Source organism: Mus pahari, chromosome 3, assembly GCF_900095145.1.
Source record: "Mus pahari chromosome 3, PAHARI_EIJ_v1.1, whole genome shotgun sequence".
Taxonomy (NCBI): domain Eukaryota; kingdom Metazoa; phylum Chordata; class Mammalia; order Rodentia; family Muridae; genus Mus; species Mus pahari.
In genome coordinates, this window is record NC_034592.1 from 22,332,832 (window position 1) to 22,348,072 (window position 15,241).

General features: G+C 41.1%; 1 protein-coding gene across 1 annotated transcript in view; it reads right to left on the minus strand.

The window, feature by feature from the left end:
• Positions 1–13,329, minus strand: part of LOC110317539 (complement C5) — an 80,543-nt gene extending 67,214 nt beyond the window's left edge. Inside the window, exons 1-3 of the mRNA XM_029536963.1 lie at positions 13,225–13,329; positions 9,149–9,341; positions 2,508–2,670 (exon numbers count right to left, since the gene is read on the minus strand). Of these exons, the coding sequence (XP_029392823.1) occupies positions 2,508–2,670; positions 9,149–9,341; positions 13,225–13,304 (436 nt within the window). The 5' untranslated portion in view covers positions 13,305–13,329. The remainder of the gene's footprint in view (positions 1–2,507; positions 2,671–9,148; positions 9,342–13,224) is intronic.
• Positions 13,330–15,241: the final 1,912 nt, after the last annotated feature.

The window sequence follows — 15,241 nt, forward strand, 5'->3', positions numbered from 1 at the left end:
TAGAATGCCCACGATACAATTTGCAAAACACAAGAAAATCAAGAAGAAGAAAGACCAATGTGTGGATACTTCATTTTTCCTTAGAATAGGGAACAAAATACCCATGGAAGGAGTTTCAGAGACAAAGTTTGGAGCTAAAACAAAAGGATGGACCATCCAGAGACTACCCTACCCGGGGATCCATCCCATAATCAGCCACCAAACACAGTCACTATTGCACATACCAGCAAGATTTTGCTGAAAGGACCCTGATATAGCTGTCTCCTTTGAGGCTATGCCTGGCAAATACAGAAGTGGATGCTCACAATCATCTATTTAATGGAACACAGGGCCCCCAATGGAGGGGCTAGAGAAAGTACCCAAGGAGCTGAAGGGGTCTGCAATCCTATAGGTGGAACAACAACATGAAATAACCAGTACCCCCAAAGCTCATGTCTCTAGCTGAATATGCAGCAGAAGTACAGGGGAATGCCAGAGCCAAGAAGTGGGAGTGGATGGGTAGGGGATCAGGACAGGGGGAGGGTATAGGGGACTTTCAGGATAGTATTTGAAATGTAAATGAAGAAAATATCTAATAATAAAAAAGTGTTTAAAAAAAAGTGTGTCTGGGGAAGGGCCTTATGTACTATGTGCATGCAATACTTGCAGAGACCAGAAGAGGGCGATAGATTCACTGGGACCAGACTTCCAGAAATTGTGAGCCACCTGTGGGTACTGGGAATCAAACCTGGGTTTATTAATGCCAGTACTCTTAACTGCTCAGCCATCTCTCTAGTCCCCCCAGTCATCTTTTGCCAGTCAAGAGCTCATACTATTATGGTAATGACATCCTCATCCTCCCTAGGCTTTTCCTGCCTGAGCCAATCACAGCAGGTACTGTATTCACATCACCACTGAAGTCATCCACAACCACCAACATTAGCACATTGCATGGTGCTCTACAGTAAAGCATTCTGATCCTGCCTGCCTTTCTCTGTACTTCCCCAACAACAATATTATTAACGGAATCTCATCGCTTCCTCCTTCCATATACACATCTCTTGTAGCATCCTTGATGAGCTTTAAAGTCAGTGCTGGTAAGAAGGAGAGATGAAGTGTCTGATTTTGCAAACAGGTGAACATGAGAAGAAACATCCACACTGTCCTGTGTAAATTAGGGTTTAGGCTGGCGACTCCCCTCCCCTCTGTAACAGAAGAATCATGTCTATGGCACTGTCTGAGCAGACACTCTCATTGGTAAATAACCTTTGAACACTAGCATCCACCATCTCATGGTCTCGCCTGTCTCTTCTGAACAATGGGTGTTGTCCCCCTATTTTTTATGCACACGGTTCTATAATAAATATTTTTCTTTTGTCAAAAATTTTTATTAGATATTTTCTTTATTTACATTTCAAATGCTATCCCGAAAGTTCCCTATACCCTCCCCCTGCCCCTGCTCCTGTACCCACCCACTCCCACTTCTTGGCTCTGGCATTCCCCTGTACTGGGGCATATAAAGTTTGCAAGACCAAGGGGCCTCTCTTCCCAATGATGGCCAACTAGGCAATCTTCTACTACATATGCAGCTAGAGATATGAGCTCAGGGGGTTCTGGTTAGTTCATATTGTTGTTCCACCCATAGGGTTGCAGACCCCTTTAGCTCCTTGGGTACTTTCTCTAGTTCCTCCATTGGGGGCCCTGTGTTCTATCCAATAGACGACTGTGAGCATCCACTTCTGTGTTTGCCAGGCACTGGCATAGCCTCACAAAAGGCCGCTGTATCAGGTCCCTTCAACAAAATCTTGCTGGCAATAAAATCCATTTGCTAATGAGTAAGTTCTAACAGTTTAGAAAGTACCCCCCGACACACCCCCTCTTGACAGGGTTTCTTTGTGTAGCCCTGACTGTCCTAGAACTAGCTCTTTAGACCAAGCTAGCCTTGAATTCAGAGAGATCCACCTGCCTCTGCCTCTCCAGTGCTGGGATTAAATAGGTGTGTGCCACCACCAACCTTCAAGGAGGCTTTTTTTTTTTTTTCAAGACAGGGTTTCTCTGTGTAGCCCTTGGCTGTCCTGGAACTCACTTTGTAGACCAGGCTGGCCTCGAACTCAGAAATCCACCTGCCTCTGCCTCCTGAGTGCTNTTCTCTGTGTAGCCCTTGGCTGTCCTGGAACTCACTTTGTAGACCAGGCTGGCCTCGAACTCAGAAATCCACCTGCCTCTGCCTCCTGAGTGCTGGGACTAAAGGCGTGCGCCACCACGCCCGGCTTCGAGGAGGCTTTTTATCTACTGAGAAATAACTGATAATGCATTAAATGGATTTGTTGGTTTTTACTTTATTTAGAAATTTCTCTATAATTAAAACCCAAAACGCTATTTGAAAATATAAAAGCCATTAGGAACTAACAACTGTTTTTGATTTGGGGGGGGAGCAGAGTAGCAACCTTTCTCTACTCAACTTCATGTGTCCAAAAGGTCTCAAAATACAGTGTCAATTTTCCCACAAAAGATGGTTGATACTCTACCTGACTGGTCTGGAGTGTAGACAGGTTTGTCCGTATGGATGAAGAGAATTCCATTGTCATAGGTAATTGGTATTTTCTTTGCTTTTGAAAAGTGTTTTGACACAACTTCCAGATACACGTGAGAGACTGGGCTTTCTTCTCTAGGAACTTGACTGGGCTGTAGCTGTAAAATAACAACAAAAGAGCATAACTCTGAGCATGCCACAAACCACAGCCAACTCATTAGAACCAGAACACGATGCTGCCTGCTACATCATTTGTAAAGTGGTATAGCCTAGCACCGAAGCCTAGCAATCAGACCTTCAAGGTCACTGTGGACTGCGTAGTGAAACCCAGTCCTCCCAACCCAGTCCTCCCAACCCAGCCGAGAAAGCCGATGATCAGAAGCAAGAAAGTGGCCCAGAGCTGCAAGAGCAAGTTAGTTTTGCCAAAAGCCCTTCATTGTCTAATGTCATGATGAAAATTTACCTTAAAGCCATTGAAAGTCTTTAGTTTACTGTAGGAACTCTGAAGAATGACTGGGAAGATAGCTCAGTTGGTAATGTCCTTATCTTACAAGCATGAGGTCCAGAGTTCAAGGCCCCAAACCCATTTTACAAAAAAACCTGGGTGTTTTGTGTCAGAGCTTGTAATCCCAGAACCTGGGAGTTAGAGACAGATTCCTGGAGCTTGCTGCCTGGCCTGCTTAATCTACCTGGTGAGTTCCAGGTCAGTGAGAATGAGGGATCCTGTCATAAAAAACAATGGCAATTGAGGACACACACACACACACACACACACACACACAGGAGGTGGGCACAGGGACCACAAACACTGCTAAGATGACTGAGCAGATATGCAGTCCAGCCAGCCAGAAATCTGGGATCTAGATACCATGCCACAGCCCACCGAGTGCTAGGGTCTCCTCTTTGGGATTAGTGGGAACAGAGCTGGGTGGTTCTAGAGGCAAAGCTCTCTCCTGTGCAGCCCACTCTGAGGACCCAGGGTGAGTCAGTGGACTGTGGTGGCTCTGGCAGACTCCCTGTAGATGCAGTGTTGAAATGTCTGAAGCACAGACGAGAGTGAGACTCAGTGGCTCGGCAGAACAGGAGGAGTATGGCAAGTGCTTCCAGCTGCAGAGGGTGCGCCAGCCAGTGGAAAGCTCACCAATAGCCCTTTCTAGCACCAGAGACTTCAAGACTCCCCTCACTACTGTTTTCCTGCCTGGCCTAAACCCACACTTTCTGGCTCTGAGACACATTCCATAGGATCAACCCAGGAAACCAGACACCACAAAGGTTCAGCTCTCATGAGAAGCGACCAAGCCAAAGAGGAAGAGAGGATGCGGAAAGGAAAACCAAGATGATGCGGAGTTAGTGTCCAAACTGGATAGGGATGGCCCATGTGCTGAGGTGTGTGACCACAGAGAATACTGAACCCTTGTACATGTGATGACCACATGATGATGGTCTGTACCTGAACATACACACATGATGACCACATAAAAACGTCTGTGCCTGAACACACACACACACACACACACACACACACACACACACACACACGATAACCACATAAAGACAGCCTGTGCCTGAACACATACATACATACATACATACATATATACACACACACACACACACGATAACCACATACACACACACATGATAACCACATACAGATAGCCTGTGCCTGAACACATGCACGCACACACACACAAGCTCACGCACCCGCACAATGGCCACATGAAGATGGCCTGTGCCTGAACACACACGTGGCTTTATGGAGACAGTCTATACTTGTATTGAGACAAGTGACCATGCTGGAACAGGTGCTATTTAATACCTAAATGTGAAGCTGTAGACGACCTCCTACTGCATTTTTCTCCCAAGGTGCACAGGAGCATCCCATGTCGCTTTGTGGTGACCCGACGGTTTTAGGTTGTGGTTACATTTTTTAAAATCCTTTCTGTTCTCATTCCATCTTTCACTTGAGCTGCTTCACTCCTCTCGTCTTCTTTATTCGTCTCCATTCACTCTTCCCTTGATGGTTTAATGCTAACAGCTCATTTGACCTAACTTAAGGCCGATTTAACTAATATTTCCTTCCCATTCTTACACTTATAGACGCTATACTGTCCTTGATCCTTCTTTGTCCTAAAAGCATTGGAGTTGCAGGGGTGATTGCTTTGAATGCGGAAAGAACATGTTCACTGCATTTTCATAGCAGGCCTGCTTATCAGTTGTGGGTGCTTCTGCAGTTAGAATTCTACCCTCAGAGTAGCAGCAGAGACTGTGTCTGGTCCCCTGAGCACGTGGGCTGAGAGTGTAGCCACTGGGCTATATCCCCAGCCCAGAGTTGGAGGAATGCCAACTCAGCCCTACTACGACTTAGTCCCCCTTGAAGGGGAAAATATTTTAACTGAAAAAACAATACAGGTGATTTTAAAAATAAAACCAGAGACCTAATCCCAGCTGCTTAAATCCAATTGCAGAAACAAAAGAAACACAAATCATGACATGACTCACCCCAAATTACCAAGCCATGGAAATGGGACCCAGTGAATGGGAATTAGATGAACAATCAAAGAATTTAAAATAATGAGTATAAAAATGGTCAATGAACTAAAAAATACATTAATAAATTCCTGAATGAATTGTAAGAGAATACAAAAAATATGAATTGAAATAAGGAAGCCAATATGAAAGGGAAAATAAATAAAAAGTAATAGTAAAAAAATCAAACTGAAATCCCAGAAATGAAAACCTCAATAAGATGAATTTAAAAATTCAAGGTGAACACTTTCGATAGAGTATATCAAGTGGATGGTGTGGATTTAAGGCAATGCAGATAACTTAGCACGGCCAGATAATATAATAAAATAATAATGTGAACAGAACATACACCATTTATGGGACACCATGAAAAAAAAAACGTAAGTTATTGATCAGGGGAATAGATGAGTTCAAGCTAAAGTCCTAGGAAACATAGTCAACAAAATCAGAATGGAGCAACTTCCAAATCGAGGGAAAGAGATGGGTGTATGGGCACAGGAGGCACTGGCTCAGAGAAGGGCCTCTCCACAGCATACTTTAGTTAAGGCACCACATACACAGAACAAAGGCAGGACTGAAAGTGCAAGTCAGAAACACAGAATCATTTATAAAAACAAAACACACAGAGTAACAGCAGCACCCTCGGCAGAAACTCCAAGTGCCCGGAGAGCGTGGAATGATGCCTCTTTAACTGTGAAAGACAACTGCTAAACCAGATTCCTATGTCCAGCAAAGGTATCCCTCAGAACCAAAGTGTAAGAAAACCTTCCAACAGTTAACCCTGGCTAAAGGAGTTTATGATCACGTCAATATCCTAGATGCCCCTTGAAAGGACCCTTCACCACAAAGAGAAAGATACGACATTAAACCAAGGGAAGAATAAGGCACACGAGAGCAATAATTCTCTAATGAGGACCAGAGATCACCAAACCATAGGATTTAATAATACAGCTTTTAATAATAACTCTAAATGTCGGTAGTCTCAATCTCCAATCAAAAAGCACAGTGTACTGATCTTAAACATGGAACTTGTCTGTTTGTCGGCTGCGAGAAGCACACCTTCCTGGCAAAGACAAACTGCCTTAGAATGGAAGGGTCGAAAAGGAATCCTGAGCAGATGGAGCAGCAAGTGCAGCTACCGTGACACCTGAAAAAAATAAACTTAAAAACTAGCCAAAAAGAAGAGAAGTCTAGTAGGGAGACATTGCAATCCTAGACATATGTGTGCTGAACATGAGCACACCAAGAACATAAACCAAGCAACCCCCGGATGAAGGCATAGAACAACATAAACACAGTAACAGTGATTGTCTTCAGTATCATACCTTCGTCAGAGCCCGCCCCCAAATCAGCTGAGAAACATCAGTTTTTAAATGGTATTTTATGTCAAATGGATTTAATAAAACATCCATGGAATATTCGACTCAAGCACTGAAGAAAACATTTTTTCCCAGTAACCTGCAGAACTTTATCTGAAACACACCACTTTTAGGATGTGAAGCATATCTAGCTACATTAAAAAGGCTGAGATGATTTCCTGTATTCTGTCCAGTGACAGTGGACTCTAATGACAAGTTGGTAGTGGGAGTAATTATAGGAAACACAGTCATGGAGATTGAACAACATATCACTGACTAGTGAACAAGTCATCAAAGACCAGGAGAGAAATTAAAACGCTCCAAGAATCAAATAGAAATAAAACATAAAAATAACCTGGAGGATACGATGGGAGCGGTTCTGAGGGGGAATTTTATAGTTATCAATGCCAACATTAAAAAACACCAGAAATTACAAATAACAATGCACTTCACCTTCTTAAAGAACAGGAACAAGACAAACTCCAAATAAGCAGGTGGAAAGAAATGAATAATATGAATGAATTGTTTCTTTGAAGAGATGAGCCTGAGACGGAGCTATTGCTCAGTGGGAAAGAGCAGGCTGTGCTTTTGCAAGAGGACCTGATGGGCTCTCACACCCATGTCAGGGGCTCACAGCCATCTGTCACCTGCAGGGCTCCAGCATTCATGCTACATACACATCCACTCCCAAAGACACAGTCATGCAATTGAAATTAAATTAATCCAAAAAAGATTCATAAACTATTAGCTATATTAGATTAGATAGATAGAGGATAGATTACATACATATAGATAGATGATAGATTATGCACATATAGATAGGTAGATGAAAGATAGATGATAGATTATGTACATATGCATAGGTAGGTGATATAGATAGATGATGGATAGATGATAGGTAAAATAAAACTAGAGATGAAGCGCAGATATTAACAAACTTCAGAGACTCATTAGAATAAACTTTGAAAACCTGTATTACAATAAATCAGAAAAACAAGAGACAAACTGACCCCAACAGTTCAGGAAATAACAATACCCAGAACTAACAAACATAATTGAAAAATTAATTTTTTTCTGTAGAACAAAGAAAACAAGAGAAAAAGTGACTTACATAACAGGAGAAATCTTTTTGCTATTTGAGAATTAACATCTAGAGTAAAGAACTTCCATGGGCTGGAGAGATGGCTCAGTGGTTAAGAGCCACCGACTGCTCTTCTGAAGGTCCTGAGTTCAAATCCCAGCAACCACATGGTGGCTCACAACCATCTGTAATAATATCTGAACCTCTTCTGGGGTGTCTGAAGACAGCTACAGTGTATTTACATATAGTAAATAAATAAAAAGCTTTAAAAAAAAAGAACTTTCCAAAACTAAGTGCTAAAACAAAACAAAAATACTCCAGACATAGTGAAATGACCACACAGCTCATAAACAGTGTAGCACAAGCGACTAATGAACCTATGGAAATCTGTTCAACATCCTTGGCCATCTGGAGATGCCAATGAGATTGAGAGTGCATCTCACCCCAGTAAGAACAGCTACCATCCAACTGATAACAAAGGCAGTCAATGCTGGTGGCGATGTGGAAATGGAGCTTCTATATGGCCAGTGGGGACATGAATAGGTACAGTCATTAGGAAAGGCAGTGTGGAAGGTCCTAAAAACAGAACTGTGAGGAGGATAGCCAGATACAGCGCTCGGTATGTACCAGGAGGGGCAGATGCCACAGAGCTGCTTCCATGTCCGCCTTTATCATCGCGCCCATCACAGAACCCAAACTTCAGAGCTTGTCTGCTTGTCCATCAACAGATAAGCGGATGCAGAAACTGCAGTATATACACACAATGGAGTTTCACTCAGCCACAAAGGACAAAACTGCCTGAAAATGGGTTCAGCTAGAGGCCTTCAGAGTAAATGTAACAAGCCATACTCAGAAACATGCATGTTTGTATGTTTTCTATCATTGTGGATCCTAGATTTTGCGCTCCCCCCTCTCTCACACACACGTGGACACATATTTGCACATGTGCACACACTGACGCATACACAGGTATACATACACACTGACATAAAGAAATAGAAGGGAGACTTGACAAGGAAGCAAGCTAGCAGGAGTGGGAGGAAAGGAAGGGAGGAGGGGAAGCTGAGGGAGATCTCTGTGGTCAAAGCACATGACATACTTAAAAGAATTTGTTTATATGAGCCCATCAGTCACCACAGTGAACATGTTCAAAAAAAAAGGTTAACTCTTGCTTCTAACCAATCAAGACTAAATTGTCTCAATGAAAAGTTATTTGATTGGTTTGTTATTTTAATTCTTTGTGTTTTCAGTGAGAGTTGTTGGCTACAGATGTCAATAACCCATAGCATGGGGAACTATATGCACAATTTAGAATGGTAAAGTTTAACAAATAGTCAACAAGCATCCAGCAATATACTACAGGCCATATGCATATTCAATTCCTATTTTTCCATTTCTAATTTTTACTTTAAAAGTATTTTCAGTTCATCTTCAGATGTCTTCATAGAGAATATTTTATCTTTAAGAACATGGACATGGGACATATTACAAAATCAAATATAATTTTTCTGTTCAGAACCTTGTGTTTCATTCATCACTAATGACTAATAACCATCTTGTAACCCCACAGTTGTAGAAAAATGCTAGTGAATATAATTTTATCAGTGCTCAGACTGCATAAGTTTTACCAAAATTACATTTTAAAAAAAATGAGGAATGAATACATACTGTCAACAGTGCCGAGTTTTGGAATTTGTTTTCCGGGGACAAGTTAGTGTAGCCTGAAGAGAAGGTCACCTTTTTGTCAGGATAGCTTTTTAGAGAGAGAGTTGCATCAAATGCTTCAGTGTAGCCATGGGCTTGAATTACCACATTTTGAGATGAGCCGACCCGGAAGATTTTGGGCGCTGAAATGACGTAGCTGTCGAAACAGGAAATGAGAAGGCTCACTACCTCTGCATGAAGGCTTTCTTACATTCTGATATTTTCTTTCACTCAAAATTAAGTTTTTTTTTTTTTTAAAAAAATTTCAATCCAGGTGGTGGTGGTGCCTGCCTTTCACTCCAGCATGAAGTTAACCTGGTCTACAAAGTGAGTTCCAGGACAGTCAGGGCTACACAGAGAAACCCTGTATCAAAAAAAATTCTTTTTAATTAATATAATATTTTGAAAGTCAAAATTTATCATGCTAGAAAATGCAAGTTTTCCAACAAGGAACAGGGTCTAATAAAACCTAAGCAACAGCTAAGAGGTTGGTTTACACTTAGAAAGACAGTCGTAGAACCTCCCTGGGATGCTGCACCCAAGGAGGATTTAATGGTGCCGACTAAAACACGAAACTTGGTCACTTTTATTTCTAAGCCAGGAAGATTTTAGCATAGGCACAAAGCAGCGAATGGTAGACTTCCCATCTGTGAGAGAAACAACCAAAGTGAAGTCACTAGCCTGAGACATGAATCACACGTCAGTTAACCGGAGGGAATCGTCGAAATATCTTAAACTGATAGGTAACTACAGACAAGGATAGAATGCAAGGCCACTGTGGGGATCTGTCGAAGTAGTAATGGAGGTTCTTCGAGGGCTCAAAAATGACAGTGGCATTAATAACATACAACAGTGATGCTAACAGTAACAGCAGACGATGCTGGGGAATCTGCTAGTTAGCACTTTACCCAGAATTCTTTTTTTTTTTTTATGGTTTTAGAGCTTTATTATAGAAATGCAGAGGGAAAGGGAGAAGGTAGAAAGAGAGAGAGAGAGAGAGAGAGAGAGAGAGAGAGAGAGAGAGAAGGCAAGAGAGAAAGAGAGAGGAGAAGACAAAGAGAAAGGAAAGAGGTGTGAGAGAAGTGAGAGGTAAGCTACCCAGAATTCTTAACCTCTTCAAGAGGTAAATGATTTAGACTGCAGAGCTATCCTCATTTTATGCATAATCAGAGCTTAATTTACTCAAGGTCACTTGGCTTATAAGTGAATGAGATGATACTTTGCATCGAGGTCTGGTTCAGTTGCTATGTGTCACTGAGGGCAACAGTTCAACTGTTGGTCAACCATAGATTGTTCTCTTGTTTCCCCATGCAATTGCTACAAGAAGGGAACTTCCTCTATGCAAGCTTTTGAAACATGGTTTTAAAGAGTGTTTTGTCAACTTAGAAGTATACACGATGTTATAACAACTCATTACAAGAGCATCAAGTTTGAATAGTGAGAGCTGCATATGTGATTACATAAATGTGCTAACCCCAATAATTAAGTCTCTCAGCAGACTCAGGGTGCTGCACCCCCCACACCACCTAAGAATCATCGCAAGCTTCTAATGACATTAGGACATTTTTAAAGCCACAAAAATCACTAGATCTTTAGTAATGAAGATATTAGTTTGTTAAGGATTAAGATCTTTAAATAATCTGACTGAATTTGGATAGTCTGTTTCTAGAATTAAGACTCAACAGCTGTCCTAACCTGAATCAAGAGTTTTGAAATTAGTAAAATCTTCTTCCAGCTTACGCACACACACACACACACACACACACACACACACAATCTTTTAAGCAAGAAGGCTTGGAGGGTTGCTACCAACTGATTGGCTGTCTTTGATCCCAGGAATCCACATAGTGGAAGGAGAGACTTGACAATTAGGTGTCCCCTGAGTTCCACGTGTCTGTTGTGTAATGTGCATGCCTACACCTCCTCCATACACACATAGACAAATAAATGCATAAATGTTTTTAAAACATTGGCAGCAGAACGTCCCTGCATATAAGCTGGTCTGTATGGATGCAGCAGCCCGTGCGTTGGAAGAAATTTCACCTTGCATATTTTTCCACACTCTCAGAAGCTCAGGCCCTTGAGCTGGCACAGGCAGGGATATTACTTGGGTCGGTTCTATTTTTCTGCAGACATTTGCACAGCATCTCCTCTTTTTCCTCTGGTTCCATTTGCATATGACATTTATAAAAGATCCTTTCCTGGTATTGCTTTAAAACAGTGGCCCCTTGTCTTCTGTACTCTCTTATACTAAAGCTACCTGTCCTTACTTATTCGCTCTTTCATTGGATCATTCATTCATTCATTCATTCATTCATTTTCTGCTTCTTCATCTAGAATACAAGCTCTTACCCTGCCTGAAGAACCTATTACAAGGAAGTTGTTTGGGGTGTCATCATTCTTGGACTGAAAAATGTCTCAAGGACCAGTAAAGCACATCTGGCCAGTTGTGTCTATGGGTTGCTTTCAGCGAGAATTAATTAACTAAGGACTGCCATCGACATACCTTGAGTGTGGATAATGACAGCATGCCATAGATCAAGGAATCACATGCAAAAAGAGGGGGGTGGCCTCTTGAGGGCAAGCATTCTCTCTCTATTTCTACACTGCCCATCAGGAACTGCCTTGTCTGTCACACCCTTCCAGTAAGTGATGGCTAAAGACTCTGAAATCTTTGTGAAATGAAATGAATTCCTCTTTTAAATTGCTCATATCCCGCATTTTGTCTCAACGATAAGAAAGCTAGCTAGAATGAGGTTCAAAATTTTTTGCTGAATCACCAAGCGATTAACCACTGTGATGTAAATGGTGAACTCTCTCATGTTTTCAAAGAAAGCAAGGAGATTCTTTTATACAAGGGCCAATGCAGTAGACCAGGAAGAATTCACTCAGGACGTAAATCACGAGGGCCTGGGTTCTGGTGTTTAATCTTGATCTCCCTGAGCTTATCTGTTAAAAAGTAATAAATAAAAGATGCTAAGGTAATGGAGTGACTGTTGCCTTGCAATAAAATCTGAGAGTAGACATGTGCGGCTTGCTTATGGCATCTGTTTATGTTGTCCTTCCATTTGCCTGTCTACAGATGCATTTCTGTTGAAGTTGAGGAGGAACTGAAGTGGGAACAGGACACCTCAGTAAAATTCCTCTCTCTCTATCAAAGTGACCTTTGGCCAGTCACCTTTCCTGTCTGGACTTGTCATCATATGTGGACTGAGTAGGCTCAGCCTATTAGCAAATGCCTGTAGTACCAACTAGCCAGGGGTCTGACCCCGGAGATTTATGAGGGCATATGCTTAAAGACAGGTCTAGACAACACAGCAAAACCTGATCTTTAGTTAGATAGACAGACAGACAGACAGACAGATAGATAGACAGATAGATAGATAGATAGATAGATAGATAGATAGATAGATAGATAGATAGATAGATATAGTTCAGTGAGGTAATGTTCAGTTAACTTCCAATACTAAGATGTTTTTATACACGACAATCACTGTTTAAAAGGACAAGATTTTGATAACAATGAAATTATATAACAAATTAGGTCACGAATATAGACATAATTACAACCACAGTTTTGAATTTGATCCCTTAGTTGGGAATGCTTCAGGAACCACTATAAAGTAATCTAATATAGCATTGATTAAAGTTATGGTCAGTAATGATTTGATTTATAAGACTGCCATATTCGTTACCATGGCTTAACTGCACTTAGACCCAGAAAGCGAGAACTGAGCGTCAAGGATAACTAAATGATGAATGCCAGGAAACTGATGATCTTGCTTTTGCTTTCTGCTGAACAGGAAAGTGAACAGTCATTTCTGTCATTTTTATAGGTGGCTGTCCCACAGAAACTGTCTTCCTGTTAGCTCCTCAGCAAATCAATTCCCTTCCACAGCTTTCTCGTGTGGGGCTGAGGCCATTCATTTACTATTTCAGAAGGGGACAGTTATTTTCAAATTATCCCAGCCCTCTGAACCTCCTTCTCACTCACCGCAACTAAGGTGCCTAGGAAAATGAAGATGATTCATTTTACTTACGTTTGTTCCTGTCCCCAAGTTTTGTCCAGGAAAATTAAAAGGCAAAGTATTCCCCAAAGACCCATGGCTGGTAGTGGCATAAACCCATGGGCATGACCTCCCTGTAACCACTTTCCTTTTTAAATAAACTGAGTTTGAAGAGTTTGGATAAATTAGTTCTCCGGTTAATTATTAATGTCAGAGAAAAAGATCTTTTAAGTGAGAAAGCTAAACTCAGAAATGGGCAAAAGAGGGTGTTTTAATGAACATAAAATATGTTTTAACATCCTATCATGTCCAGTAATAAAGATGGGGGTATTTAACATTAACTTAAACCCAAAGACTTATTTTTATAAGTAAAAGGACTCTCATGTGGGTGCTTGCACTGTGAAGCTCAGTGCCGGGAGCCAGGAGTCACTTTGGCCCTGGCTTTCTTTTGTCACCTTCAAGGTGGTTCATGCCACCTTTGAACTTGCTTCTGGGTTTCCATTTGTTCCTGAGACTGACTGGAGACTGATTCCCTGGGATTTCATTTTCAATGGATGGTTTTAGAATGAATGAGTCTGACTTAGAGAAACGATAGGAGCATCCTCGGTACTGGTCTGCAGAGGGGTCCACACCAGTCTAGAGAAGAAATGGGACATTGGATGGAAAAAGGTCGTGGGTAGATGGAAATCCCGCCAAGATGCTCACGCCATTCACTAACCAGACACTTGGATGTGTGTCTGTCTATAAATTCACATGTCACTCTTCCAAAATTCACATACAATCAGTAATAGAATACTTTATTCAAAGTATTTATGCCTTTTGGTGAGGATTTCAATAGCTTAATATACAAGAACTCAATATGAACAAAAATCAGTAGTATTTCCCATGACAGTTTGTTTTCTTTCTTTCTTTTTAAAAATTTTGGTGTTCAGAGACAGGATTTCTTTACGCAGTCCTGGCTGCCCTGGAACTTACTGTATAGTTATAGACCAGGCTGGCCTCGAACTCATTGAGATCTGCCTGCCTCTGCCCCCCACGTGCTGGGATTAGAAGCATGCACAATTAGACCTCACAACAGCCGATCTTCATAACTCATTTATAATTAAGTAAAATTAAACAAAAGATAACTTTTAGATTTTTAATTAAATTTATTATTATGTTTTATGCTCATTAGAAAATTTTATTTAAATCTTCCTTTTGTTAGTGTTCATTTGTACATTAGTATATGATGTGCGTTGTATTTTAAGGTAACAAAAGAAATGTCCGGGGCTGGAGGTGTTATTCCATCGGTAGAGTGTCTGCTTAGCATGCTCAGCCCTGGGTAGATCCCTAGCCTTGTATGAATATGAGTTATGGTAGTGTGCACCTGTGAGCACTGCACTCAGGAAGCAGAGGCAGGAGGATCAGAAGTCATAGGCCATCCTCACCAGTATAGTGGGTTTGAGGCCAGACCGGGCAATGTGAGATCCTATCTATAGCAATGATGATAATAAATAAATAAATAAATGCAATAAAGAGATATCTAAACATAGTACTGTGTGTCCTATGTTTTTGGTCACACTGCAATGACATACTTTCCTTAAATCAATAAGATTTTATTTACCAACTCTTTAATACTGAATTTATTAAAAGAAAGGGAAGTAGCAAGAAAAAATTTTTTTACACTATTTTACTATTAGGATTTCTTTTATACATATCATTGAAATGGGGATGAAAGCTGCCACTATTATTTGACTATCTAGCTCATTTACTTCCAAAGAAAACCTGTAAAATGATTAAGCTGGGTTGCAAAAGATGGGTCAAGTTAAAACAAACAGGACTTTTTGGTCATTTTCGGGAAACAAAACTTGAGAGAGTGAAGGAACGCCCGGTTAACATTCGTAATAGTTATACTTCAAGTCCAAGGGAAGGCGAGACTCTCGTGCCCCAAGGGCAAATACTAGTAAGTGGTATTTTCAAACCACTTTTGGAGAAAATGTTTAACAAATGACCAATCTCAACAATTCATAGCATCTCAATTATTTAAACAAAACTGCTTAAATCTAGCTGT